Genomic DNA, 27,528 nt, shown 5'->3' with positions numbered 1-27,528 from the left:
CCTGTTTCCTGCCCTTTCCCCCATTGAGCTCAGCCCTCGATGCCATTGGATTTCTCTCCATTTGGGGTGGGGCTCAAAGTACCTACTCCTACTCCTGAGGAGGCTTGGTATGACAGGCTTTGAAAACGCCTGCAGTTGATGTGAGGCGGCACTGACTTGTTTTGGCAAGTAGCCCCTCACCCAGGAAAATCAGCTGCTCTGTTTGCAGGCCGGCAGTGAGGGTGTGAGGGCGAACAGGCTGGAGGGAATTATTTACAAGGCTGTAGGAACTGGTAGTTCAACTAAAGGAGCTAAGAGCTGTAGCCCCGGGGGATCAGGGCCTTCTGGCTGCTCTCCAGAGGTGGACACCTAAGTGTTCTGTGCCCTTTGGAGATGCTTTGGAGCCAAGGGGAAAATGGCGTGGATTTCCTTTAACCAGTTACAGAATGGTGGGTAAGGGCGCTGAGCTACTGGGGGAGGTGGGGAAGGGATGAACTGCAGCACAACTGTGGTAGTGCAGGCTATGCGGTGGACAATGGAAGTTGCAGTTTTGTTTGAGAACACTATGAGCTGGTTTGAGGTCCTGAAGTGTGAAAAAGTCCCATAGCTCAAGCGTGCCTGGCAGCCATGTGCTCCATGGCCTTGGTGGCCCAGGCCGTGAAGTCTACCACCTACCAGAGAAGTTGTTCAGTGACGTGTCATCCATCCGCTCCCGAGGCTGTGCCCCAAGCCCTGCTTCAAATAAAGCACTGCTGTTCAGGCGCTTGTAACAGAACACAGAAGCCTCGGGGGCCCTCCAGAACGCTTTTCATTTTCTCGGGCAGGGTCACAGTTCTGGCTTTGCCGGGAAGTATCGCAGTTCCTGGTCTGCAGCTATCATGATGGGCTGGCTCTCTAAGCCATACTTCCTCTAGGCCAGTGGTTCCCAACCTTTTTTTGACCAGGGACCACTAGGACTTTTTTGTTCGGTGCAGGGACCCCAAGGTTCAAAGTAAAAATTCTGAGAATTTGAAAATAAACTTTAATCCTAACTGTTAGTTAAACATTAAACTTAGAATAATATTTGAATATATATATTTTATAATAGAGAACTTTTAATTGAAAATATTGATTTATTATGGGTTTATAACTTTGTTTCGCGGACCTTAATTTAGTTCTCGCGGACCCCTGGGGGTCCACGGACCCCTGGTTGGGAACCAGTGCTCTAGTCAGTTTAGAAAGCTGCCTGTGAGTAATTGAAAGGCACTGTAAATAAAACCTCCCTGAAAGTTCTCTAAGGTGTCTGCTGTCCTTTTATTTGAATACTCGCAATTTATTTTAAAAAGCTGACAGTGTCACTGGGATTGAAACTGATCTCCTGAAAGGCTACCTGACTTACCCTGCTGTGATTTTTTGCATTGGTCCATACTTTCTATTTTTGGTATCTGGAGGACCAATGTCTGTGGCTTCCATGCTCTACTCTTGCTGCGTCCTGTGTGTGCCGGGTGCTGGAAATGCAGGCCTGGCTTTCAATGAAAGTTGAGACAAGCAATGACACAAATGGGGCTGCGGGCACACTTGCTGAGCAGAGAGCTGTGAAGATAGTCATGAGATTTGGCTGAGCTAGGCTTGTGTCAAGAAGAGAGCCTCCAGTGTGCATCCCTCTGGGCATACTGGGGAGAGCTGGGGGCTTGGTGCGCTGGCTTCCTCCCTGTCCCCTGACCGGTTCCCCTCCCCCCTCACCTTTTCTGGCTGCTTTTGGTGGCTTGGTGCGCTCCATTCCCAGTCTGCATATGAGCGTTGACTCTTGAGCATAGGCAGTGAGTACGCGGCTAGCCACTGCAGAAGCATGATTTGGGTGGCCCAAATTTGTATGTTCAAAACACTGTGACCTCGAGGGCCTGTGAATCACTGAGGTAAACATCTGACACGGCTCAAGGTTCTGTGTGCTCAGGAAGGTGGGGCAGTATAAAGAATTTTGTGATAACCTTCTTGGTGGTTTCCCAGGAGCATTCGTTGTTTCGGGCTAGTCTTGTTCTTCTTTTCCCCCCCCCCCTCCCCAAACACATTCTGTTTTGCTTGGTTGCATGCCTGTGGCTGAGGAGTGCCTCAGAAGTAGACCTATAGGATACCAGGCCAATAGGTAAGAAGGCCCAGGGTTTGCTTCTTCATTGTGTTCTTAAGTCAACATTGCTGGTATTTGCAGATTGCAACCTCTCCCAGATACAAACAAGAAATTCAGAGGGCGTTTTGCTGTATTGGTTGGTTTGGGGGTAGTGGTAGGGAGGAATACACTGGTTCCATTCTTGGATTATAGTCAGATTTCTAAAGAATTCCTGTGTGTGGAATGGCTTCCCGTTTCATGGCAGTTGAGGAGACCAGAACTACATGCAAAGTATTCCTTTTTGTGGGAAGATGAGTTTGCTCTGAGACACGGTGCCTGCAAGAGATATTGCAGAGCAGCTGCCTGTCAGTTTTCAGTTGGTGATTTCAGTCATATGAAAGGGGGTGAGAAGGGGGTTGGCGTCCTTGAGACCTGCCTTGCACATCAGTACAGAAATGTTGCCAGCCTGCCCGCTCTCACGGGCCATCCATGGCTAAAACAGTGGCTCTTCAGGTCGGACCAGAACCAACAGGTTGAAATTAAATCAAAAGAGTTTCCATCTAGACGTTAGGAGGAACTTTCTAACAGTTAGAGCGGTTCCTCCGTGGAACAAGCTTCCTCGGGAGGTGGTGAGCTCTCCTTCCCTGGAGGTTTTTAAGCAGAGGCTAGATGGCCATCTGTCAGCAATGCTGATTGTGTGACCTTAAGCAGATGATGAGAGGGAGGGCATCTTGGCCATCTTCTGGGCATGGAGTAGGGGTCACTGTGTGTGTGTGTGTGTCGGGGGGAGGTAGTTGTGAATTTCCAACATTGTGCAGGGGGTTGGACTAGATGACCCTGGTGGTCCCTTCCAACTCTATGATTCTTTTTATTCCTAATTTAGAAAAGCTTCTCTCCCTGATCACCCGGAGGCCCTTGCTTTGATGCCAGCATCCATTTACAAGCTTGCTGTCTGTGCAGGTGGTCTGGCTGTGTCTTTCTGTTCTCATGACCCAATGACAGCGTGCACCCACATGTGTCTCATTTCATAACTTTGTAGGGACCATATCACTCTAGTCTTGTTCCACCTACCCTGGCTTCCAGTTTGCTTCCATGGTGTAGTGGTTAAGAGCAGCGGACTCTAAGGCTCAATTCCCCACTGTTCCTCCACATGAAGCCTGCCGGGTGACCTTGGGCCAGTCACGGTTCTCTCTGAACTCTCTCAGCCCCACCTACCTCACAAGGTGCCTGTTGTGGTGAGAGGAAGGGATTGTGATTGCAAGCTGCTTTGAGATTCCTTAATGTAGAGAAAAGCAGGGTATAAAAACCAACTCTTCTTCTTCAATTCAGGGTGCTGGTATTAACCTTTAAAGCCCTGTACAGCCTGGGACCAACATACCTTAAGGACTGCCTTCTGCCATACCATGGTTGGTGACTTCCGACGCTCACCTTTAAGGTGGTGCATCTTTTCTGGTCCTCCTCTTGTATCCGTTTCTTGCTCTTCTTTCATTTCATAATTGCATTTACACTTACATTGTGTATTTCTCATGTGTCTAGGCAGGGGGAGTGGAGCAAGGATCTTCAAGGGACATTGAAACCCCCTCCACCCTTCTGGCATATGAGGTTTCCGTTGCCCTAGCCAGGGCAAGCATTTAGTTTTGCAATCAGAAGGGCTAGAAACTTGCTTGTTCTAAAATGGCAGCTGGGGACAAGGAGCCAGTGTAGTGGTCTGGTTATTGTGTTGGATGGAGACTGCAAAGACTTGGGCTCAACACCCCCCCCCCCAAGTGAACTTGGGCCCCTCTTCTCTCTTTCTCTCTCAGCCTAACCTACCTCTATGGGATAGTGGTGAGAATAAAATGGAGGCAGGAAGAACCAAGTATACTGCTGAGCTCCTTGGGGGAAGGGAAGGTCAAAAGGGTAGAAAATTCTCAGGAAGCTAAATTGTGTGCCCCCCCATGCTTCTGTGTAATTGTGGCATCTGCATAATTCTTGCTGTGTTCTGCTTCTTCTGTGCCCTGTACCAACTGGCATGTGGCTGCTGCTACTTCCTTCCTGCCTCCTTCCTTAGAAGCTGCTAAGATATCCTGGTTCCTGCAGGCTGCCTGCCATTTTTGCACCACCCGTTCTAAGTACAGATTTAACTTCCTTTGTGTAGAATTAGGATGTTTGTCTTTTGAGGCAGAGCATGGCTAAGTTCTCCTCATAGATGAAGCAATATCCCACCCCCAGGCTATCTGCAAATTACTTGGTCACCTGACCGCCACCCCCAGTCCTTCTGCTTTGAGATATTCCAAGGGCACAGCTGTTTAATAAAATGCTAATATTCTGTTTTTCAAAAATTGCTGCTGATGTTTGAGAAGCACCCCTGGCCAAAGAAAGTGCAATTGGGTAAACCTTGCTAAAATAGAAGTACATAAGAGCGGGTGTAAAAAGCTGCAATTTCTCAATTGAAATTAATTCATGGCATTCGGCTATGGGGACATTTAAAGCAGACATGATAGAAGTTTATAAAATGAAGCCTGCTGCTAGAGAGAACTTTTCCCCTCTGCCGTAACACTGGAACTTGGAGTTGTCCAGTTAAGTTAGAATCATAGAGTTGGAAGGGACCACCAGGGTCATCTAGTCCAACCCCCTGCACAATGCAGGAAATTCACAACTACCTCCCCACCACACACACACCCAATGACCCCTACTCCATGCCCAGAGGATGGCCAAGATGCCCTCCCTCTCATCATCTGCCTAAGGTCATAGAATCAGCATTGCTGACAGATGGCCATCTAGCCTCTGCTTAAAAACCTCCAGGGAAGGAGAGCTCACCACCTCCCGAGGAAGCCTATTCCACTGAGGAACTGCTCTAACTGTTAGAAAATTCTTCCTAATGTCTAGACGGAAACTGTTTTGATTTAATTTCAGCCCATTGGTTCTGGTCCAACCTTCTAGGGCAACAGAAAACAACTCAGCACCATCTTCTATATGACAGCCCTTCAAGGTTATTGCATAGGACTTGGATTGGGGAGACCCAGGTTCAAGCCTTCTGCTCACCTATGAAATTCAGTGGGTGAGCTCCCCCCACACCCAATGGAGAAGGGAAGAAATGTGTTCACTGGTCTGAGCCCTGTGAAGGAAAAGCAGGGGGAAATGTGGTATGAGGGCAGACTGGTGCCGCTGCGAAGGGACTGGGAGTTGCTGGTCACTCTAATTTTTTCTTTGCCACGTTCAGTCATCCACATATTGTGGCTGATCTTGGTAGTCAATTTCAAGTTCTGCTTGCAAGCTGCAAAACCAGGTCCCACCGCAATATCGTCTGTGACGAATCAGATGATTTCCTAGACCAGGGCTTCTTAAACTTTTTCCACTCGTGACCCTTTTCCGCCTGAGAAATTTTTACGCGATCCCAGGTATATAGGTATATAAAATAGGTATACAAGCCAAACATTTTCTGATAATAAATCATAAAGAAATTCATTTTAAAACAATTCTTTGGTATACATATAATTTTACCATTTATTAAAGACGAAAGCAAATTTGCATACTAATGAGATGGATGTGCTTGTTTCACGACCCCCACATTGAGTTACGTGACCCCATATGGGGTCGCAACCCACAGTTTAAGAAGCTTTGTCCTAGACCAATTGGACCTCATGTTAATAAAAGGAAAACAGTTCTTCAAATGTGAAGGAATTAAATTCGCTGTTTTAAGTGCTCGCTAGCTTCAGTCTTATCTAAATGATTGTCCCTGTAGAATTAATTTTACTTTTAGGTTGTGATTGATTTTGTAACTTTTACTGGCTTGCCCTTTCAAAAACTTTTTTGTGTGTGTTAGCAAATATGTCACTTGTACAATGTAGAAAATTTCTTTTCCAGGATGGGAAGACATTTGGTCTAATCATAACTTATGTTGGGAGTTTTGTTTATCCCTCAAAATATGAATACTGTACAGTATTCTGGGCTTGTTATAAACATTGCATTTGCTGTGAAAAGGACCAGTGGAGTGTTTAGTTTAAATTGTTGTCCACAAGAGTTCATTACAAAACTGAAGAGAATGTATTCCAAGAATTAGGTGCTCTGTGGCAAAGACTAGCACATTTTGGGGGCAAGAGTTCATATACAGTCAATTTTTTGAGATTTGTATTTGTGTGTGTGGTGGTGGTGATTCTTTAGTGGGAGAGCAAATGACAGATTCCCAGGTTCATACACTGTCATTTCTGGGTGAAAGGATCTTTGGTAGCTGGGCCCGGAACCATTGATACAACCCTGTAGTCTGCTGTTCCTCAGAGTAGACCATGCTGGGTGGGTCAATAGGCTGGCTTGGTATAAGGCAGCTTTATATGTTCAAGGTTGCGATCCTGTGCACAGTTACTTGGGAGTAGTCCCCATTGAACCCAGTGGGGCTCACTTCTGAGTCAGCATGCATGTGATTAGACTGAACCTCCCTGGCCGGTGGGTTTGAAAAAGTGTTTTTGTAGAAATCAGTAGCAGCATAAAAAAGGTGATTTTTCTAACAATGCTGTGCTTTCTCTGCTGTTTCTTTTTTACTTTCTCTTTATGGAGATCTATCAGGATTGAAAGGGGACTGAAAGACAGCTGGATTTGTTTTGAGGCACAGAACAGCTTGAAGAAAGGCTTTAGAGTGAGGACTCTCTTAAAGGCCCAGTGCCGCAAATGCATTTGCCTGAAAAGGCAGCTGCCAGGAGGAAATGCTTCCTTGCTGCGGGTTATTGGATGAGTGCTTTTGCGGAGCACTGGCAGTACAACTTCAGTTGCTTCCATGTTCATGTCCTAGGGGAGACCAGACAGAAATGTGTCCAGGAAATGCCCGGGGCAAAAGTGTAATTAGCCAAATATGTTTGTCAAACAGGAGCAGTAGAAGGGGTGCTTGGGGAAAAAGCTGCAGTTTGCCTATCGGTGGCTCTCATGCCTTTCTTCTGGTGCCAATCTTAGAGGGCAATGAATATGAATACCCTTTTTTTGTAAAGTCTCTTTGGTGTAGGGAGGGGAAAGTAGTCAGGTTGAAGCTAATGACAGTCCACATAAATAATAAGCATCCCTTCTTTTATCCACAATATAAATGCCATGGCAGAAAGTGTTAGTGGTTCTGGAAGAGGGCAAGATTTCTCCAACTTCCACATCTGGTTCTTTTAGTGCATACTGTAGAACTTGATTCCACGCTTCTTGGAGGGTGAATATACTGGCAGAAGATATCTGAGATTGCATTTGTGTGAAAAGAAGCTTGGCTTTGCTTTTTCCAAACATTCCAGAAAAGGAAATACCACTTCATGTAATTCTGGAGCTGAGGTGGCATTCCCTGCTGCAAGAGGTTCTGGTGGCCCCAAGTTTAACTCATTTTCAAACAAGAAAGGACAAATCCATGACAGATGAGTCTTATCAACAGTTGCTAGCTAAGAATGAACCTCTCAATTTGGAGGTGGTATATCTTAGTGCCAAATGTTGGGGCCAAGCAAGAGAAGGCTGGCATCTTTTTCGTGCTGTGCTCGATGGTGTTTCCCGTGGCATCTGCTGGGCTGCCAGTGGGAGTGCTGAACAGGATGGCTCCTGGTCTGACCTAGCAGGAAATGTTGGAATGGGTTCTTCAGGAAGCAGTGCTGTATATCTGGGTTGCTCTTGTGCTTCCTCTTTCCCTCGGTCTTCCTGCAAAGGAGGATTACTTTCACTGTTGTAGTCCAGTCTTGTTTGTGAGCTTAATGTTCTTCCCTAGAAGGAAGATTTTTTCTTGTCTCCGAAAATGAATTGCTCTAGCTTTACAAACACCTTGTTAGCAGATCTTCTCAGCCCAATGTGACCTACTTCCTATCCAGATGCTAAGGCAGGCCTTGACGAATTCTCTTTGGCTCTAGGAGCCAGACTCATTTTTCAACCATCAGGGTTTTGTTTTTTCAGTGACCACATTTTGGAATAATTGCAACCACAAAACCGAACTCTAATCTTTCCATAGTTTTTTGTATTTTTATAAAACTATGACAAATGTGTTGTAGCATATAAATAAAAAGTAGGGGTAGAATAATAGAATCATAGAGTTGGAAGGGATCACCAGGGTCATCTAGTCCAGCCCCAAACAGGGTAAACCTGGTTGTCATCACTACAACAATAAACTCACTTCTCACCCTAGCCTAACTTCTACCCAGTTTCTCATAATTCTATTATTGCTTTCAAAAGCTCAGTTTAATTGAATATTGGAACCAGTTTGGAAAGCAACTGCTTAACAAATTGAATTCATCCACCTTCATGGAAAGGTGTAAATTTATGTTTACACAGAAGTGGACAGTGATAAGTACCAAGAATATTTAGCATCATGCAGCAAAACATTTTGATGCAAAATGATAAATAAACTTTGTACGTAAACCGAGAAATGGGAAGATTCCAAAGACGGTAGGGACAGAGCTCGACAAATCCTAGCCACCAGGTAACCATGGCGCCTAACATTTTCCTCAGTTATTTTATTGTAGTGTCTCAGCATTCTGTCATCTCAAGAATCCTGGGACACTTGGAAGCTTTCACAATTATTTGCCAAACTAGCTTGATCTGATAGTTAAAATTATGTTTTGTCTTCTGCATTACCTCTATGAGCAGTTGTGTTGTTGCTGAGGTCTCTTTTTTGGTATATGTGAATTTAAAACCAATAACCTGTGAATTATAGACTTATCAGATACACAAGAAGGGAGATGTGTAGACTAGAATTGTAGCGTGTGCACGCGCACATGCTGTGGGCTGCTCTGCTGTAACCAAACACATGTCAAAGAGGAGAACTTGTGGAAAGCAAAGCATCTTTGCAGGAGACCTAATAAAGGAGCTTTACCTTGGCAAAGCCTCACAGTAACTTCCAGCCACTCCAGGATTAGGAGATCATGAGAAGCTGGAGTTGTAATAAAAAGTTCATTTAGCGCTTCCCTCTGCCCTCCTCGCTCCTCCACAAGGATCCTCTCCTGGAGTGAACTGGTAGAAATCTGCCGTACATGCTAAAGCCTTGAAGCCCGGAAGATCTTGGCTTGGCCAGCAGGCCTCATCCCGTCAGGCTGTGAGATGGTGCAGTTCCTCTTCCTTTTGGAGGATCCAGGTGGGGATTTTCCTTCCCTCCTTTTGGGGCACAAGAAGCTGGTCTTGACGGAAGAGGCAAGCCCCAGTGTGTAAATAACCATTTGTCTGATCACTTTTAGCGAGTGAGAATCGCTTTCAGGTAACTAGGCGAGAAGTTCTGTAAATTGGGAGAGTGTGGGCGTTCACATGTTCTACGTGTTCTACACAAAGATAGTTTCAGAGGGTAGCCGTGTTGATCTGAAGTAGAAGAACTAGATTTGAGTCCAGTAGTATCTTAGAGATTAACAAGATTTTCAGGGTGTGAGCTTTTGAGAGTCAACGGTCCCTTCATCAGATACAAGTCGATTTGTATCGGAAGAAGGGAGCTTTCTCAAAAGCTCATACCCTGAAAATCTTATTTTCCTCTAAGATACTAATGGGCTCAAATTTAGCTAGTGTACACAAAGACAGTTGCAAGAGCCAGTAATTTAGGCCTTTGGTGTCCAGGTTTGATTTTCTTTTTCTATACCATGTTGGCTGTCTGAAACAAAAGACCTCAGGAACAAATCATGAATTGAAAAAGACCTTCTCTGTGTGTGAGAGAGGAAGAGAGAAATGCTGAGGACTAGGGCCTTGAAAGTTGAGATTTTTTTGGACCCTCAAGAAGATCCCAGGTGGGTTGCACAAAAATGCGCTGTAGATTCAGATGGACTTGAGGTTAACCTGCTTATTATCATGCTCTCTAGCAGTGAACCATCGGTCTGGAGGGATGTTGTAACATCCCTGTCAGTCCAAAATCTGAGTCATAGGAAAGCGCTTAAAGGAAATCGCCGGTGAGGCTTGGTGTCTCTCCTTCCCCCTTCCCTTCCCCCTCCTGCTAAACCGTTCCATCTGGCACTGCAGGGGAGCATCTTCTCAAGTGTTCCCACGATCCCAGAGTTAAGAACCTGACCTTGCAATTGTGGGCTTGGTGGGTTTGTTACAAAGATGCGTAAGGAGCAGCGGGAAGCAATGACAATATGTGGTCAGAAGGATCCCCTTTCTGAGGTTAGCAGCTAGAGTTGCATGTTCCTCGGCCAACCTAAACAGCATTTCCCCCCCTGAGGGTGGAGAAACAAAGAGGAGAGAGTGAAATGGATTCCTGCCTCTGTTCTAAAACAAAAACAAAAAAAAGCTAAACCTTTGCATGAAGAATAGCTTCTGCTAGTAGCGTTCCATGTGCTGGTGTACATGTGTGCTTGTACACATTCAGTTACTGTGTTCAACTCTATTAGTTACATGATGCCTTTCCATTCCTCAGTATCTTCAAACACCCTTGGAAGGGTCATGGTGCTGGAAGTCCTTGAGTGGGTGCAGCCCTGTCTTGAAAAGCCCCTAGCCCTCAAGCTCTGTGACTACTCATGAATAATGATGTTTGTGGTGCAGTGGGAATCTAAAAATCAAGCAAACCCTGCTTTCCAGTTTCTAGAAGTGAACTTGCCTGCTGCTTAACCTAGGAGAAGCTCTTGTTTGTCTTTAATTAGTAGATACTGTGGGTCCCCTTTGGCTAACCCAGGTGCTGTGCAGGAAGCTAGGTGGTCCCCTGCAAGAATGGCTTACAGATCAGCAAGGGGGCTGCAAGCTCAATCCTCTGCAGGCAGAAGGGCCCAAGGTCTGTCCCTGGGATCTCCCGGTGGAGGGTCTCAGGAACAAGTGTTGTGAGAGATCTTTTCCATTTGCCAGGCAACACTGAGCTAGATGGATTAATGATGCGGACTGGCGTAAGGCAGCTTTATATGTTCAGCGGTGAAAGGACAGGACAGAAGAGCCACATAGGTCAGTGACCAGGTGGGATGCCCTCTGGGGGGTGGGCACGAGTAGAGGGACGACCAGATCTTGGCTGGCTGTCTTTGTTCTCTTACGGCTGCCATGAGGAACGACAACTTCCATGTTTGTGGTGGTCCTGCATTCACTCCCAAGAATAGCGCTTGGTGAGAACCACTCAGCGTGGTTCCTTGCCTCCTGTTCTTGTCGATCTGCTGCCCCAGACCCAGGGCAATTAATGCTTGAGCGTGCTTCAGCAGCTGCCCTCGAGGGCTGGCTTGAAAGAGGAGTTCTCTGCAGCGAGGTTGGCTCACTGCTTTTTTATCCTCGGGATATGTGACCACGTAAACGGGATCCTTGCCTCTCACGCTAGTGAGCTGCATACTCCACTGTTTGGCGACCTGTCACCGATCCAAGAAAGGCAGCGAGAGTGTTGCTAAATAGCTGGGCTGGCCTGAGTAGGCAGGAGTTAGCTTGGGACGGTTAACTTCTTAATCTTGGCTGTGTGAGCTCCCTGGGCTGTGGCGTGCTGTGGACAACCCTCCTTTCCCCATTGTGGTGCTTCCGTGTCCCAGCTGATGTACTTGAGAACAAACTCTTGGCTTCCTTTGACTTGATTTGATACCCAGGGCCCTACATCTTTGGGGTAATCTAGAACCTTTGGTTGCCATGGCTCATCTCTACCTCTTTCCCCAGTAAGGATAAAGTCTTAACTGACGCCACAAGACTTAGCAGAGCAAATCCCTCTTCTCTTGCCCTTGGAGGTGTTTGTTGCGCTGAACCTCAGGTACCCAGAAGCCAGATTGGCCTGCGAGAACCCCCCCCCCTGGTATTTCTCTGGAATTGGGAGAAGGGGGCACGGCTCTCCCTGAGGTTGCACTCTTGCCAGGCGCAAAGATTCCTGTGCCTGTGGCAAGTAGTTCAGTGCGCTTGATACTGCCTCAGCGAACCCAGGCTTGCAAGAATGTGCTGGAGAGTAGCAAAGAATCTCCATTCTAGGCAACCGGGGCAGGCCTATTGTAGCCTGCCCTGTGAGAGAGAAGGCAGCGGTTGGGGTGCCTTCTTTCCTGGGGCTAGGGAGCCCTCAGTAGGCCCCCTTTCTGCTGGCCTGGCCTCCGAGTCTTCCATTGTCTGCCCTGGAGATGCATGAGTGGCACAGTGGCAGTGCTCTGACCTCTGAAGAATTCATGCCGGAGATTCTGTCCGCGGCTAGCATTTCAGGCTCCGGCAAAGCAGGAAGCGCTGACACCATTGGCCGGTGATGGATGGTGCCCTGGGTGTTCTTGGCTCCTGACAGCAGCAGTGCTGAGAACAGCGTGCAGAAAGGATTGGAACAGCCCACCCTTCAACTGCTTGGTGCTCTTCCCCAGGGAGAGGGGTAAGGCCAGGCATGGATGACAAATTCCAGAACTTCGTTCCTGCAGTGCACACTTCCCTCTCTTCAGCCATAGTCCTTTGCTTTCTGCATGTTTTCTCTCTGCCTCTGGTTATAAATATGGCATCCCTGTTTTTCCTGATAAGCTCCCCCTGAATTATTTTTTTCGGGGGTGTCACAACAGATTGTGCTCATGCACCTCTGCCTGTGAACTGGTCCCAGCAAGTCCAGAAGGATGCCCGGGGGAAAACTTTCATGATGCTGTCCTGTTCGAGGCAGTGCAGGTAACTCTGTGGTCAGCCATCACAGGAGGAGTGTGGTCATTGGGTTTCCAGGAAGCAGGGAGTATTTTTTCAGAGGCGACATTTATTTATTCATTCAAATTTGTAGCCCGCCCTCATCCCCAGCAAGCCAGGCTCAGGGTGGGTAACAACCACTAAAATACATAAAATCATCAGTATCATTAAAATCAACAACCTAAAAACATCAGTATCATTAAAACATCAACAACCTAAAAACATCAAAAACCTAAAAAATAATAATCAGTAAAACATCATAATACGCTCATAAATAGGTGGCCTTAAATTGACCCAAGTGCCACCATGTAGCAAATTATTAGCAGGTCAGCCCCCCACAGATGTAAAGAGGGGGGTGGAGATGGGGAGACATTGTTGGGGCTAAGCCTCTGAAGGCCAAGTAGAGGGCTTGGAGTACTTTGGGTGGGTTTTTAGGTGGAAATTGCGTAGTTATTGAGCAGCCAACAAAAACACTTCATTGTGCTTGTCTGATGAATGGATTTCCTTACAGGTGAGAGGTTGCTTGAGTCACCAAAAGTGTGCTGCAACGCACTTTGCTGTTGGTAATAACAGACTTTGTTCTCTGGGTGTGCACACAACACTGGGATGGGCCCACATGTCAATGGCAGTGCATGTGTTTGGTGTGCAAAAATAACCACTGTTAATTTTGGGTCACCAGTGTTGAGAATAGACCCTCTGCCAAAGATCTCTCGAGGCAGAGTAAATGATGCTGCTATTAACTAGACCAGTGGTCTGATTCTGAATAAGGCAAGTTTCCGTGTTTGTGTGCTGTTCCTTGTTTCCTGGGAGTGACTCAAACTGTGTCTCTTTCCCCCAGAGTGACCAGCAGCTGGATTGTGCCTTGGATTTGATGAGGCGTCTGCCTCCCCAGCAGATTGAGAAGAACCTCAGTGATCTGATCGATTTGGTGAGTACAACATCTTCTGAGCTAGCAAAAAGTTGGAACATTCTCCAGTTGAAAATATTGTCGAAGGCTTTCACAGTCAGAGTTCATTGGTTCTTGTAGGTTATCCGGGCTGTGTGACCGTGGTCTTGGTATTTTCTTTCCTGACGTTTCGCCAGCAGCTGTGGCAGGCATCTTCAGAGGAGTAACACTGAAGGACAGTGTCTCTCAGTGTCAAGTGTGTAGGAAGAGTAATATATAGTCAGAAAGGGGTTGGGTTTGAGCTGAATCATTGTCCTGCAAAAAGTATCAAAGGTAATGTGCTAATCATTGTCCTGTAAGTATCAAGATAATGTGCTAATGAGGGTGTGGTATATTAATATGGAACCATTGTATCCTGAAGTGATCTCTTAATGTGTGAAATCCAAGGCTAATCTGCATGGCTATTGTGGACTGTAATCTTTGTTAGTCTGGAGGTTTTCAGGACAGGAAGCCAAGCCTTATTCATTCTTAAACTCTCTTCTGTTAAAATTGTGCTGATGTTTATAAATTTCAATGGCTTCTCTGTGTAATCTGACAAAATAGTTGGTAGAATTGTCCAGTCTTTCAGTGTCTTGGAATAAGACCCTGTGTCCTGTTTGTCAGTCCATGTTCAGCCACTGCTGATTTCTCAGGTTGGCCAAGTCTGCAGTATCTTTCATGTTCTTTTATCCTTGTTTGTATGCTTCGTTTTGTGGTCCCGATGTAAACTTGTCCACAACTGCAGGGTATACGATATACTCCTGCAGAGGTGAGGGGGTCTCTTTTGTCTTTTGCTGATCGTAGCATCTGTTGTATTTTCTTGGTGGGTTTAAACACTGTTTGTAGGTTATGTTTTTTCAAATGGTATCAAGAAATGGGAGTTTACCCTCAATTTCCTTTTCCATGGTAAACTGAATGTTTGGATGGATATTATTAAGATGGTTTAGAAAGTCCATTAATTTTTCTTCACCATTGCTCCAAATAGTAAATCTACGAACCTGAACCAGACTGTAGGTTTGTAAGGTGCCGATTCTAATGCTGTCTTTTCAAAATATTCCATGTAAAAGTTTGCCATTACTGGACTGAGAGGACTTCCCATAGCTACTCCATCGATCTGTTCATAAAATTCTTTATCCCATAGGAAATAACTTGTTGTCAAACAATGGTGAAATAAGGCTGTTATATCTTCTGGAAAAATCTGGTTAATCAATGAGACTGTGTCTTTTACTGGAACCTTGGTAAAGAGGGATACAACATCAAAACTGACTAATATATCCTGTGGATTGAGTCTCAACGGACTGATTTTGTTGATGAAATGAGTTGAATCTTTGATGTAAGAAGTGGTTTTTCCACTGTGGTTCTGTAGGAGGGTGGTCAAATATCTAGCTAATTCATACGTTGGGAAACCAATGGCGCTCACGATGGGTCGGAGTGGGACAGAATCCTTATGAATTTTAGGTAGTCCATATAGTCGTGGTGGTTGTGCTTCTGTCTTGCATAGTTTTCTGTGTGTGTCCGGATGAAGAGTGGAATTCTTGATCAGTATGCTAGTTTTCCTGGTAATTTTGCAAGTTGGATCTCGTTTTAGTTTTTTGTATGTGGCAGGGTCCAGAAGTTCCTCAATCTTCTTTTTGTATTCTTCTGTTTTCATGATCTCTGGCATTGCCTTTGTCAGCTGGTAGAATAATGATTTCTGGATCTGCATTGAGGGTCTTGATGGTGTTTCTCTCCTTGCTTGTTATCTGAAGATGCCTGCCACAGCTGCTGGCGAAACGTCAGGAAAGAAAATACCAAGATCACGGTCACACAGCCCGGATAACCTACAAGGACCAGTGTTCTCCAGTTAAGTTTAAGTGTTGTGCTCAAACTAAGATGGGTGCTGAGCTTGCTTCAGGAAGGGCCCAAATCATGGTCTGACTTCCAAATGTGCAATGCAGGCAAGCCACTGCTTGTGTGCTTTCATTGTTCTCCTTGTGCTCAGCAATTCCTCCTTTAGGCACAGAAGTGAAGCAGCAGGTGCCGCTGTAGCTTGCATTGTGCCAAACCACAGCTAGCTGAAATTGTGGTTTGCAGGCCAGAAGACTCAGCTGATGACAAATTATGGTTTGGCAATTTGGACATCATTCTAAACTGCGGTTTAAAGAAGTTTCATTATGGTCTATGGCCTTAACATCTCAGTAGGTTTATTGTAGGTATGAACCTGGTGAAATTTTGGGCTTGTGCATTCACTGCCTCTAGTGTGCCGAGATGTAAAGGGGAAATCTACAACTGATTACCGCTTAGTCATGACATCTGAGGTGGTCTCCTTCCTTCCTGGCAGCCAGTGTTCTTGACCATGGTTGAACTCTGATTGAGAAACCCATTTGTTGGGAGGGAAGCTAACCCTGGTTTGTTCAGGTGCTTTTATTTGGGTGTCATGACTGACCGGTACATGTTGGAAGATTTCCGTCAGTCTTGGCACCCTACATGAGGGAGGGTGGGAATGTGTGAGGCTGACACTTTGCAAGGTTCATGTCAGAAAAAATTGTTCCTGACTTTGGAATGTTGCCTCTGTGCCGAGAGACTTCTTGCTGCCTTCGGCTGTGGAAATGGCGTGCTACCGTGAAGCTCCACTCCCATTGCCTCCATTGAAGAGTTTGTTTATTTGAGAATCTTCTGTATTCTTTTTACCCTTCAAGGTCACCAAAGCAAGCAGCAAAAATTGCAGAGACAAACCAAGTTCAAACCGTTTAAAATACAGAACAAATGCCAAGTAGGTAAAACAATGAATTTAAAAAAGCAGCCAGAGATCAAATAGTAGCAGCCTTTGTCATCCATTAAAAGCTTTGGTGAGAAAAAAGTCTTATTCTGGTACTTAAATATTAATGCCTCATGAACTTGTCTGGGGACACCACATCCAAAATGGCCCTTTCTCTATTCTGCAAGCTTCCCTAGCTTCTGGAATACCTTATCCCAACAAGAGGCTCCTGTTGGAGTTTCGCTGCTCTCAAAATTGTGCTATGGACCTTTCTCCAAGGGAGGAGGTGGATGGTTGGAGACCCAAGTAATGGTTCACTATGGCCCTGGGATGGCACGAAGGGGGAAATCCTGTGCTTTGATCCCTCTGGGGTCCTTACCATTTGTTTGATCTTTGTTGGAAACAGGTGGGCTCTCCCTCTCCTCCTCCAAACCTGGTGGGGGGGGGCAGGAAGAGGTTTAATGAGCCAGCCTGAGCCAGGTCAGCAATCTTGCCCCAAATGTGAGGCAGGCAGGCAACCTGTTATATAGGTTATTACAGGGCTCGACAAATCCCTGGTGCCAGGGCCCCCCCAGAAATTTTCATTGTGGCACCTAGTATTTTTGTCAGACATTTATTCTAAGGATCCCAGTTAAACCCTCCTCTAGGTGTTTCTCAGTAGAAGAACAAAGCTTATGAGGTAAGGGATAGAGGCCAGCTTTTTGTTGTGATGACAACTAGTGTTACCCTATATTTATTTATACACTACAATGTTTTTGTTACATCTTTTAAAAACGAGAGAGCATGGTCATTAGAACATTAGAACATTAGAACAGAAGACCCTGAAGCTGAAAAATAACTCTGGCTGCCAAAATATTTTGGGTGGCTTCTAAAGCTGAAGAAAAGGCCTGCTGGAATCGGCCAGTCTGGGGGCAGGCGGTGTGCCCACGGTGAGCAGCCATGCCTGCTGCAATACTTTGGCTGCAAGCATCCTTAAGGCCCAGAGGGTGGGTTTCCAGAGTTGCCCCTGTTAGGCTGCTTTGTTTGGCGGAAGCGGAGCTGCCTAGGGGGGCAGAGGGAGGGGAGGGCGGGAGCCACTGCCGGCTTATGGCAGGGGCTGCTCTTCTGTGAGAGATCTTCCTGCTCAGTTTGTTACTCGTGGCCTTGCCCTGCACCCCAGTTCCTCTCTGAAGGGGAGCCCTGTAAAGCCGGCAAGACTGGGCCCCTGCTACGGGCACGCACTGCCGAGAGGGCCTCCGGGCTCTGTTCTGTGCAGGGCACCCAGAAAGGCCAGCAGTTGGATTGGCCCCCCTTCCTCTTTTCCCAGTTAAGCCCTCCTCAGACCTCGGAGGCAGTGCTGGACTGGTGGAGTGAAGCGGCGGAGACCTTCTTGAAGCTGCTTAGGGCTACGTCCCCCGTTCTCCCCCCCCCCCCCCCGCTTCTGCTGTCGGGTGAGGAGCCGAGCTTGCTGTATTCAGTTCCGCTGACAGCAGCAGGGAAGAGTGCCCCAACTTGAACGTGGCACGAAAGGGCCTGGCGGGGAGGCTGGTGGAGGGCCTTTCTGGGTCACTGCCTCTCATCGCCCCCCCCCCCACTTCCTCAGTTCATTAGTGGCCGCGGTGTGGCTCGGCCTCTCACCCACATCTGTTGTAGCTGCTTCAGGCTGCCGAGCTGGTAATTAGAGTTCATTAGAGCCCTTGTCAGTCACCGGACTCCCCGAAGCCTCGCCTGAAAGAAGCGGTTGTGGGCGCTGGTAATTCACCTTGGCATGAAGCACTCTGCTCAGAATCTCATGACTAATTGTTCCTAAATGGGCAGCTTGGAGCCTGTCGGGGCATGTGAGAATTTTAGACATTGTGGTGCGGGAGACGTGAGTGGGCGAGTCGGGAGGCGGCTGCTTGGAGGGGAATGGGCTAAACCAGAGCAGTTTTTGCACGAGGGAAGCCTGCGTTGCTGAAGCCCTCAGTGGCCATGGCATCCTACCCCCCTCCCTTGCCTTCGTGCAGCAGCTGGTTCCAGCATCCCCTTGGTGAGCTCAAATGTGACCAAGGGCAGAGCCCTAGGATGGGGCTACGCAGATCAGCGCTGGCTCGGCTGTGAACTTGACCCCCACCGTAGCGTGATGGCGCTCCTGTACTTTCTCCCGTCTGAGGGAAAGGCTATCACTAATTGGGGGAGGGGTGTTTCTTTTAACATTTTTATTTAGGTTGACTACTAGGTGGGGGGAATTACATGCTTTTGATTTATTCCTCTTTGGTCCTGCATACCAGGTACACCACTGAGGAGCGCCATTTAATGTATTTCTGTACTGATTTTTCTGATTTTATTGATGGTTGATATGTATAGGTCTGGTTTTTATTGTTTTATTGATATACAAATGGTTTTAATGTATTTTATTGAATTTAATGTGTTGATTCTGTTGTAAGCCGCTCTGAACCCTGCTTTTGTCGGGGAGAGAGGCATATAAGAACAATAATAAAAGTGTCCCACTTGCAGCACAGGTTTTTGCCCTCGCCATAGACTTACGCCTCCGCCAGACTGTGGGCCATCCTCTGCCAGTGACTATCGATGGGCAAGGCTGCCAACCACCCCCCACTTTCCCAAGTCGGAAAGCCTTCATTCTCCTCGCTGTTCTTTCCGCCTGGGTCAACTTAAGTCCTTGGGGCAGGAGCATGCCTTAACTGTGAAGGGCCATGTTCTTTGGGGTTCTAGCGTTAATAATATGACCCTCCATTACGTTGCCTGTTATAATTGTAGGTTTGGCTAACATTTAAGGTGTAGTGGGTGGGGACAAGCCAGCTTGTCTTCTGGGTGTGTGGGACGAACTCTCCATCCCTCCCTGTCTTGGTAGAACTTTAGCTAATGTGCAACGTTGGCTGGTACTGGACAGACTCTAATTGCGGGTACATCTTGGTCTGTGCCATCTGTCCACACTTCTCTCGGTCAGCCTGTGCCACCCTGAGCTCCTCAAGAGAAAAAGCATAGCTTGACACAGCCATGAATAAGGTTTTCATCCTTCTCTGGACAGGGCCCCCCCTCCCCCTCTTTAAACGGTCCATGTGAGGTTGAGGGAATCAAAGGTGGGGTGTTTCCTTCAGGAGCTCTTGTCATGCAGTTGGCCCAAATATCCCCTCCCTCCCTCCCTGCCCGAAGGTGGACATTAAAACAGCTCTTGTTTGCTTGGCAGTGGGAAGCTGATACTGTCTGAGTCATTCTTCCATGGCCGCATCCCATGAAAACTGGCCTTGGAGACAAGCCCGCTGCAATTGTTTTAGGAGAAAAATTACGTTCTCCTTAAACTTTTCAACACACGAAGCGTGCAACTGTCCACCACAAAAATCCTTTAGATGTTAAAGGCCCCATACGATCTTGTGCTCCACCCCACCCAAGTTTTGGCAGGATTGGAAATGCCCTCTCCTCCCTCTCGCTAGAGGCACCCAGTTTTGGGGGACAGCAAAATGGATCCGGTCCACCTGGAAGTTCTCCAGTGCGAGCCTCAGGAGCGGCGCAAAGAGCACAGCGGGGCCAGTCCTGGAGAGCTTCCAGGTGGGCTGGGCCCAGAGCCCACTTCGGTTTTGTGTCTCAGGCCACAGGCTGCCAAGTTGTGTCAGTGGGTGATATCTGCTCCACAAGCCTAGAATTTGGCTACACCATCTTTTTTGTTTGTTTTGTTTCACATTCTCTTGTGAAATTCTCCTCTTTTAAAGGAGGAGTCAGAAGGTGGCTATCACCCATAGTCTTTCTGGAATCGTTTCTCTCTGCCAGGATGATGCTTCCTTCTTAATGATTACAGAAAGGAGGCTTCAGTTTGCCCCTGTTGCCCAGGCTTGCATGCACTGAATGCAAAATTCTCCACTCAAGTAAGTTTTTGTGTCAAGAAAAGCTAGATTCCGCAACCAGAATAAATCATGCAAATCTGCAGAATTTCCCATGTTTCTGAGCATCTGTAGGCCACTCTTTCCATGCTCATCTTCTTTGCCCCAGATGTCTGGGAGAGGAGTCTTGCTACCTTGGGGGCTTGCAGGTAGTGCATGATTTTTTAAAAAAGAAAAGGTCCAACATGCTCACTAATCCATGTTCTTTTGGAGAATCAGGTTTGATTCCCCACTCCTCCACATGAGTGGCAGAGGCTAATCTGGTGAACTGGATTTGTTTCCCTGCTCTGACACTCAAAGCCAGCTGGGTGGCCTTGGGCTATTCACACTCTCTCAGCCCCACCTACCTCACAGGGTGTCTGTTGTGGAGAGAGGAAGGTTTAAGCCGGTTTAATTCTTCCTTAAGTGGTAGAGAAAGTCAGCATATAAAAACCAACTCATAGAATCATAGAGACGGAAGGGACCACCAGGGTCATCTAGTCCAACCCCCTGCACAATGCAGGAAATTCACAACTACCTCTCCCCCGCCACACACACACCCAGTGACCCCAACTCCATGCCCAGAAGATGGCCAAGATGCCCTCCCTCTCATAAACTGCCTAAGGTCATAGAATCAGCATTGCTGACAGATCGCCATCTAGCCTCTTCTTCTTGGGCAGGTAAATGGTACTGTACATGTTTTAGTCAAATGCTTATTCCAGGGTAATACTAGTTAATGCTGTGGGGGAATTTAAACTCTGTGTGTGAGAGAGAGAGAGATCGTCTTCGCAGTTTGGAGTTCTGGTGCATCACAAGGGAGAGGGGGAGCCGATGTCAGCCATTGCCGGTGTGCCTGGTGAAGTGGGAAGGGCCTCTCATTCTGTCCAGCCTGATTGAGCACCTTGACAAGGGGGGCGGGTAGTGGCTGCTGACAGCTCCGTGGGTTCAAAAGGGCGGCCTTTATGAACTTGGCGTTCCTTCAGGAAGATGCTGAGTGCGTTGGGCACGGTGCACTTCGCTGTGCTTAATGTTTCGAGCAGCCGCTGAGGCTCCACGTTGAGGATTGTTTGGCTGAGACGAGGGGGCTTGGCTCAATTAGCCAATTACCCCTCGGCGTGAGCCAGTTTTCCACTCGGCAGGCATGGCTGTAAATGGGAATGTTTTGAGCTCAGGAAAGATTAGCATCGAGATGCTTGGAATTCATTGCAAGGCTTTTTTGAAGGCAGCTAAAGAGGGACTTGATTGAAATTAGCCTTGGTTACTGTGAAGGCTTCTTCTGCTCTGGAGTACGGAGGTCATCTGTAGCGGGTGTTTCCGTTCTCCACGCTACAGATGACCTCCTCCTCCAGAGTGAGAATTGGGTTTCAGACGACTTCTCAGTAAGTGTCTTTGTGAGATGCCTTAATCTGTTTGATATGGTGCTGCTTCCAAAACTTTAGTTCCCCCTCCCTTTTTTTTTTTGGCACTGTGACAAGATCTTAATGAAATACGTCTAAATCTGAACCTCTTGGCATGGAGGAACCCAAACCACGATGTCCATTTCAGAATACACAGTAGGGGGTCACAAAGATGTGTGCAGTGTGTGTCTGACTCATGAGGATTTGTTATATCCTATTATCCCTACTGGTTGAGCCTAAATTTTGCCGAAAATGCTCTTCCAGCCAGTAGCATCTTAGGTTGCTGATGCCAAGCTTGGGTGTCAGGGAAGTTTGTATTGGCTGTCAGGTGAGCGTGCTGAAGTGTCTCATGTGCTGAAAAGCTTTAGCGATGTTTTTTTTTTTTTTAAGAGCTTAAAACTTTGTCCAAGGTACTGGATGCACAGTTCACACATACAGCATACTCCAGTGATAAAGCTCTTCCTGGTCTGTTCCATTTCAGTTTGCTGTTGGAGAGTGGTGTGTCTGAAGACTCTCTTGCCCGCTAGTATGCTAGGGAAAGCTAGGCTTTCCCGGGCACACCGTTCTCGCTTTTCATGGGGCATTTTCTTGAAGAGGCATTGCAAGTTACTACTTCTTTCCTGCAGTCCAGGAAAAGCTCTACCCCCTTGATTCTCCTGCATGCATAAACTGGGGCATAAACTGGTGCCCAAACCAACCTTGCATGTGAATAAGCTGCGAGACTGCATTCTTCAGAAATTGCCCAGTTTATTGGTGATGCTGGTTTTCGTAGTGTTGATCTCGTCAAGCAAGACTTCCGGGGAGGGAGTGACATCCGTGGCAAGCTGGGAACATGTGGGAGGGTGTTGACAGATATTTGCTCACATCTGTGTTCTGTCAGTCTGATTGGAATATGGAAGGTTAGTTTTTTTTAGGATTTTTTAGTATTTTAGGATTTTCGACTCATAATAAATGGCAGAAGGGAGAAAAAAATGTAGCTTGCTCATGGGGACGCTTCAGAAATCCAGGTTCAGGCTTTGGTGTGCTAGAGCAGGGCTTCTTAAACTTTCCCCACTTGCAACCCCTTTTCCCCCCAGAAATTTTTACACGGCCCTGGGTATATAATATAGGTATACAAGTCAAAAATGTACTGATAATAAATCATTAAGATACGTATACTGTTGCCAATTTTTTTGTGACTCCCGCATTCAGTTATGCGACCCCATATGGGATCGCAATCCAGAGTTTAAGAAGCTTTGTGCTAGTGGACAGATGCTTTAACATTGCCACGGAGGGCTATTGCTGGTCATACCAGATGAGTGAACTCATTGGCCGACTCCGGTCTTCTGCTTCTGTGTACCACAAGATTGGAGGGCTGTGCATTCTTCTGGGCTGCCTCCTCTTTTTGGATCCCCAGTTTTGATGTTCAAGGGAATCTCCAGCTTGCAGTGTGGGTGGGTGGGGTGGAATTGAGTCTGAGAGCTCTTCTTGTCCAGGGTTCCCCAGTGTGTCCTAGGTGTGCGAACTCTTGCTGTGCTATCTGTTTCTTTTCCTCATTGAGGTTTCCAAGCAGCTCTTAAGAGTGAGCTGTGTGTTCGTAATGCTGCTGCAGCAATAGCCATTGTGTACAAGAACCAGAGCTGCCCATGTGGTGTTCCACCATTTCTACAACATCCGTTGGACTGGCCCTGTTCTCGGCTGCAAGAGGAAACTTTTAAGATCTTGTCAGATGACTCAGTAGAATTATAACAAAACTTTATTAGTTGCAGGCCCGGAATGGCAGGCGTTCAGTGTGGGCCAGGGGACAGGTGCCAGTGCTATTTGTTGCGATGGAGCTTCTGGCTCAGCTTCTGTTGGCTCCGACCTTTAAGTAGTTTTCAGACCAAAGCTGACAGGCTCTGATTTTTCACTTCCATGTGGTGACATCAGTCCTGTAAGAATTCAAATAGGAGCCAGAGCTTTTAAAGCTTGCAATGCAACTAAACCATCAGATGGCTTGGCCACAGGAAATCTTATTTTAGAAGAACGCTTGCTTCAGTGGTACGTCTGGCCCCCTTTTGTGGTACACTGTACCTATAACGCCATACCTGTGTGGCTGTGTTGGCCTTCCAGCGTCACTGCAGTACCATTTGGGGTCTTTTGTCTAGTTGTTGTTGTTGGAGACTGCTGTGGATGTTTTCTGAAAGCAAATCAGTGTCTTCTGTGTGGAAACGGTGTAGGGAAGAAATTCCCACTTCAGAGTGGTATGTGTAAGTCTCTACCCATACTCTGCCCATATTCTTGGCATGTAGTAGGGGTCACTGGGGCTGTTGGGGGGGGGAGGTAGTTGTGAATTTCCTGCATTGTGCAGGGGGTTGGACTACATGACCCTGGTGGTCCCTTCCAACTCGATGATTCGAGTGAAGATGACAGGACTTGATTTGCATTTCAGGCAACCCAAATTCCTGTGTTGTTTGTGGGCTGGGTTTGCAGAATGCAGGTGTTTAGACTACCGGCATCCACTGTGTCCAGGCAGATGCTTCCAAGAAGTTAGCAAGCAGATTCCTCCCCCATTGATCATTCCTAGCCAGTGGCTGCATCCACATTTCACAGTAAACCATGACTTGTGCAGCGGCTTTCAATTAGTCTTCCAAATGCAGATAACACATCCCAGATTTTCTGCCCCCTCCTCTCGGTTCTTCTACCTCCCTTCATGGAAGTCATCTTTCCTTTACTATAGTCTGTGCTATCGGGTGGCCAGAAGGAATGGTCCTGCTCAACGGATTGTGGATTGTGAATCTGGACATTACCACAAATCAGAGTCAAGGCAAACTGTGACGAACAACCCAACCCCTAGTTTGAAATGCCAGTATCAGTCAACAAACCACAGTTTGGGCTGTCTGCTGTGGGGCACCCCAACTAACTGGGGTTTGAGCAAGCCACGGTTTACTGAGAATGAAGGCAGTGTCTAATGTGGAGGGCAAGTTTTGTTACCAGTGTGTTGGGTGGGTCCACCCTGGTTGTAGTGCTTTCCTTTTCCCAGAGGAATGAATGGCAGCCATCCAGTGGTGTGTTTGGGCCACATGCTACTTCTATGGTGCCCCCACTGTTATAACCTCTGAGAATTGGGCCAGTTCCTAACTCTGTTTCTTCTTCTTGATAGAGAACAGTGTAGCTCAGTGACTGGGGAGGTTCCCATTTCAAATTCCTTGCCTTTGCCGCAAACTCACTTAGGTGGCCTTATGCAAGCTTCTGCCTCTCAGATGGAGCCCACCATCCTCCATAAGAGGATGATGATGTTGGCCTGAGAGACTTGCAGATACTGACTTCTGGCCAAATCACAACACAGCATGTCAGCATTTGTACAAATGAATGCAGTCAGGGTTCCTGCTGGATCAGGCAGAAAGGTCTGTCTAGTCCAGCATCCCACCTTTGATAGTGGTCATAAAGGACCCCTGGGAAGCAGGGCCGTATACCGCCATATTCCTTTACCATTATTGCTTAAATACCTCCAGGTATTTTTATCCTGAGTAGCTGTTCTTGACAAACAACAGAAAAGTTATTAATTTCTGGTGTGATTTATTCCCCCAGGTGTCTCAGAACAGAAACAAGATCAGGGTAGGAATAACTTGCAGATACCAGAACTCCTCCATGTCTCCCCTTAACAAAAAAGTGAAAACATTACCTTTCAAACATAAAAGAAGGTACTCCATTTTCCATCTAGTTCCAAGGACTTTGAAACTACCTGACACCACCACCTCATCTAATCATGATACTGTTTAAAGAATGTTAAATTAGTTGGTCAGTGTCCTGCCTTCCAAGCAGCGCCGCAGGAAGGAAGCGTTTGGCCGGCTGCTCCAAACGGTGTCCGGTTTCTGCCGATGCACAGGTGACTGCTTGTCTCGCTGGTAGGAAATATGGTTGATTTTTAATTAAAACTTTGTCCCCATACCTGGTTCACTAACTCCCGCCAGATTAGCGTTTCAGAAGGACAACGGATTCCTTGTTCGACAAGATGGTGGCCTTGTTCTTTCAATTTGTCTTCCTCTTTGTGCGCAGCTGAGCTTCATGGCCCTTCAAAACATCGCCACTCCTTTGCAACCCAGATTCGAATAGAAGGCCTATTCATAGCCTTTCTTAAGGAACAAAAGGCCTGGTTAAGAGACTTGCCTCTTGCATTTGAAGGTGGTCTTGGGTCCAAATGTGTTCTCCAGTGAATTGCTGCCTCCCACAAATCCTCATCCCTTCGTGGAGCTCGAAAACTTGTTCAGCTGAGGATACTTATCTGTAAACCCGGAGAGCTATGGGCAACTTACGGTTCGTTCCTGTGTTGTTTTTTAATTTCATATCCCCCCATATAAGTCCATAAGAATCTCCAACTGTAGAGGAGGGGCTCTGGCTCAATGGTAGGGCATCTGATTGGCATACAGAAGGTCCCAGGTTCAATCCCCGGCATCTCCAGTGAAAGGGACTGGGCAAGGAGGTGATGTGAAAGACCTCTGCCTGAGACCATGGAGAGCTGTTGCCGGTCTGAGTAGACAATACTGACTCTGATGGACCAAGGGTCAGTATAAGGCAGCTTCACGTGTTCATGTGAGACCCCGCCTATAGATATGAGCCAGCATTGTGTAGTGCTTAGAGTCTTGGGCTAGGACTTGGGGGACCTGAGTTCTAATCTCTACTTGACCATAATTCACAGTGGGTAGCCGTGTTAGTCTGTTTGCAGTAGTCAAAAAGGGCAAGAGTCCAGTAGCACCTTAAAGACTAACAAAAATATTTTCTGGTAGGGTATGAGCTTTCGTGAGCCACAGCTCACTTCTTCAGATACAGCTAGAATGTGAATCCATCGGTCTTTAAGTAGAGGAACAGTATGTAAATGTGAATAGCAGGCTTGATGGGATTAGGTGTGATATGCAGAAGAGTCTGTGATGTCCAGGGGAGAGATGGGTGGAATGGAAAGAGAAACTGCTGAATTACAGTTGATATTCAAACTAAAGTCAATGCATTTACCTGGGCTGAATAAAGACCTTGCATTCATGGCCCATTACCAATGCTGATTTCTCCACACCCATCTCTCCCCTGGACATCACAGACTCTTCTGCATATCACACCTAATCCCATCAAGCCTGCTATTCACATTTACATACTGTTCCTCTACTTAAAGACCGATGGATTCACATTCTAGCTGTATCTGAAGAAGTGAGCTGTGGCTCACGAACGCTCATACCCTACCAGAAAATATTTTTGTTAGTCTTTAAGGTGCTACTGGACTCTTGCCCTCTACTTGACCAGAAAGCTCAGTGGGTGACCTTGGGCCAGCTATACTCTCCCAGCCTCATCTACCACATGAGGAGGGCTGCCATGAGAATAGAATGGAAGAGGGGAGAACCATGTCTTAAACTAATTGGAGGAAGTTGGAGAAGTGTAAAAGCATTGGGTGTGGGGCTAGGTAGGCTAGTAAAAAGGCTTCTCTTTGTTGGGCAATAAATAAGTACTGGCCACGATGCGGCTCCCTTAATGCGTTTGTAAAACTTGTACCGCAAGGTTCCTGGGATGCCCTCTCTTGAAAGAATGACACGTAGCTCAGGTAAATGTGGCTTTAAAGAAGAGAAAAAAGAATTTAACCAGCATGGTAATGCTTGGCAGGAAGCCTGGAAAGTATATTAAACTCCACCCAGAGCATGAGCTAGTGGAAAAAATTAAGTTGCCGTTCATGGGCAGCTTATTCTCTTTGCAGCTCTTGGATTTCCACTCCCGTTATAAATATTTACCGCTTTTTTCTCTTCTCCCTCTCCCGCTACCTTAGCAGTCACTTTACGGGCCTATATTGGCAAGAAACGGAGATCGTGACTATGTATGCATTTAATTTTGAGACCACACTAGTGGCCATGGAATGAAATGTGAAGCTATTGGAGAAGGTTGTATATACATGTGTGTGTGTGTGTGCGTGTGTGCTTTGTGCTGTAATAGTGAGGGAGGGAACAGTTGGTGTACCACAGTGCAAAACATGTGCATGTCCATGCAGTTCATGTTGAAGCCCGATAGCATTGTTTATGCTGAAAGAGGTCTGAAGTAGACAACTGTTCTTGTGTTAAAAACGTATATTCCGTCGATGGAAGAAGTGGAGG

The 27,528-nt window shown here is 46.8% G+C and overlaps 1 protein-coding gene across 2 annotated transcripts in view; it reads left to right on the top strand.

Moving 5' to 3' along the window:
- The window catches only part of CAPZB (capping actin protein of muscle Z-line subunit beta), a 55,141-nt gene that overhangs the window by 7,859 nt on the left and 19,754 nt on the right, over positions 1-27,528 (top strand). For both annotated transcript variants that reach the window (XM_056864942.1, XM_056864941.1), the window contains exon 2: positions 13,389-13,478. In XM_056864942.1, coding sequence (XP_056720920.1) covers positions 13,389-13,478 — 90 coding nt within the window. The remainder of the gene's footprint in view (positions 1-13,388; positions 13,479-27,528) is intronic.

Source organism: Euleptes europaea, chromosome 19, assembly GCF_029931775.1.
Source record: "Euleptes europaea isolate rEulEur1 chromosome 19, rEulEur1.hap1, whole genome shotgun sequence".
In the NCBI taxonomy this organism is placed as follows: Eukaryota; Metazoa; Chordata; class Lepidosauria; order Squamata; family Sphaerodactylidae; genus Euleptes; species Euleptes europaea.
The sequence above is the reverse complement of the archived record's forward strand: the minus strand, read 5'-3'. Positions and strand labels throughout refer to the sequence as shown.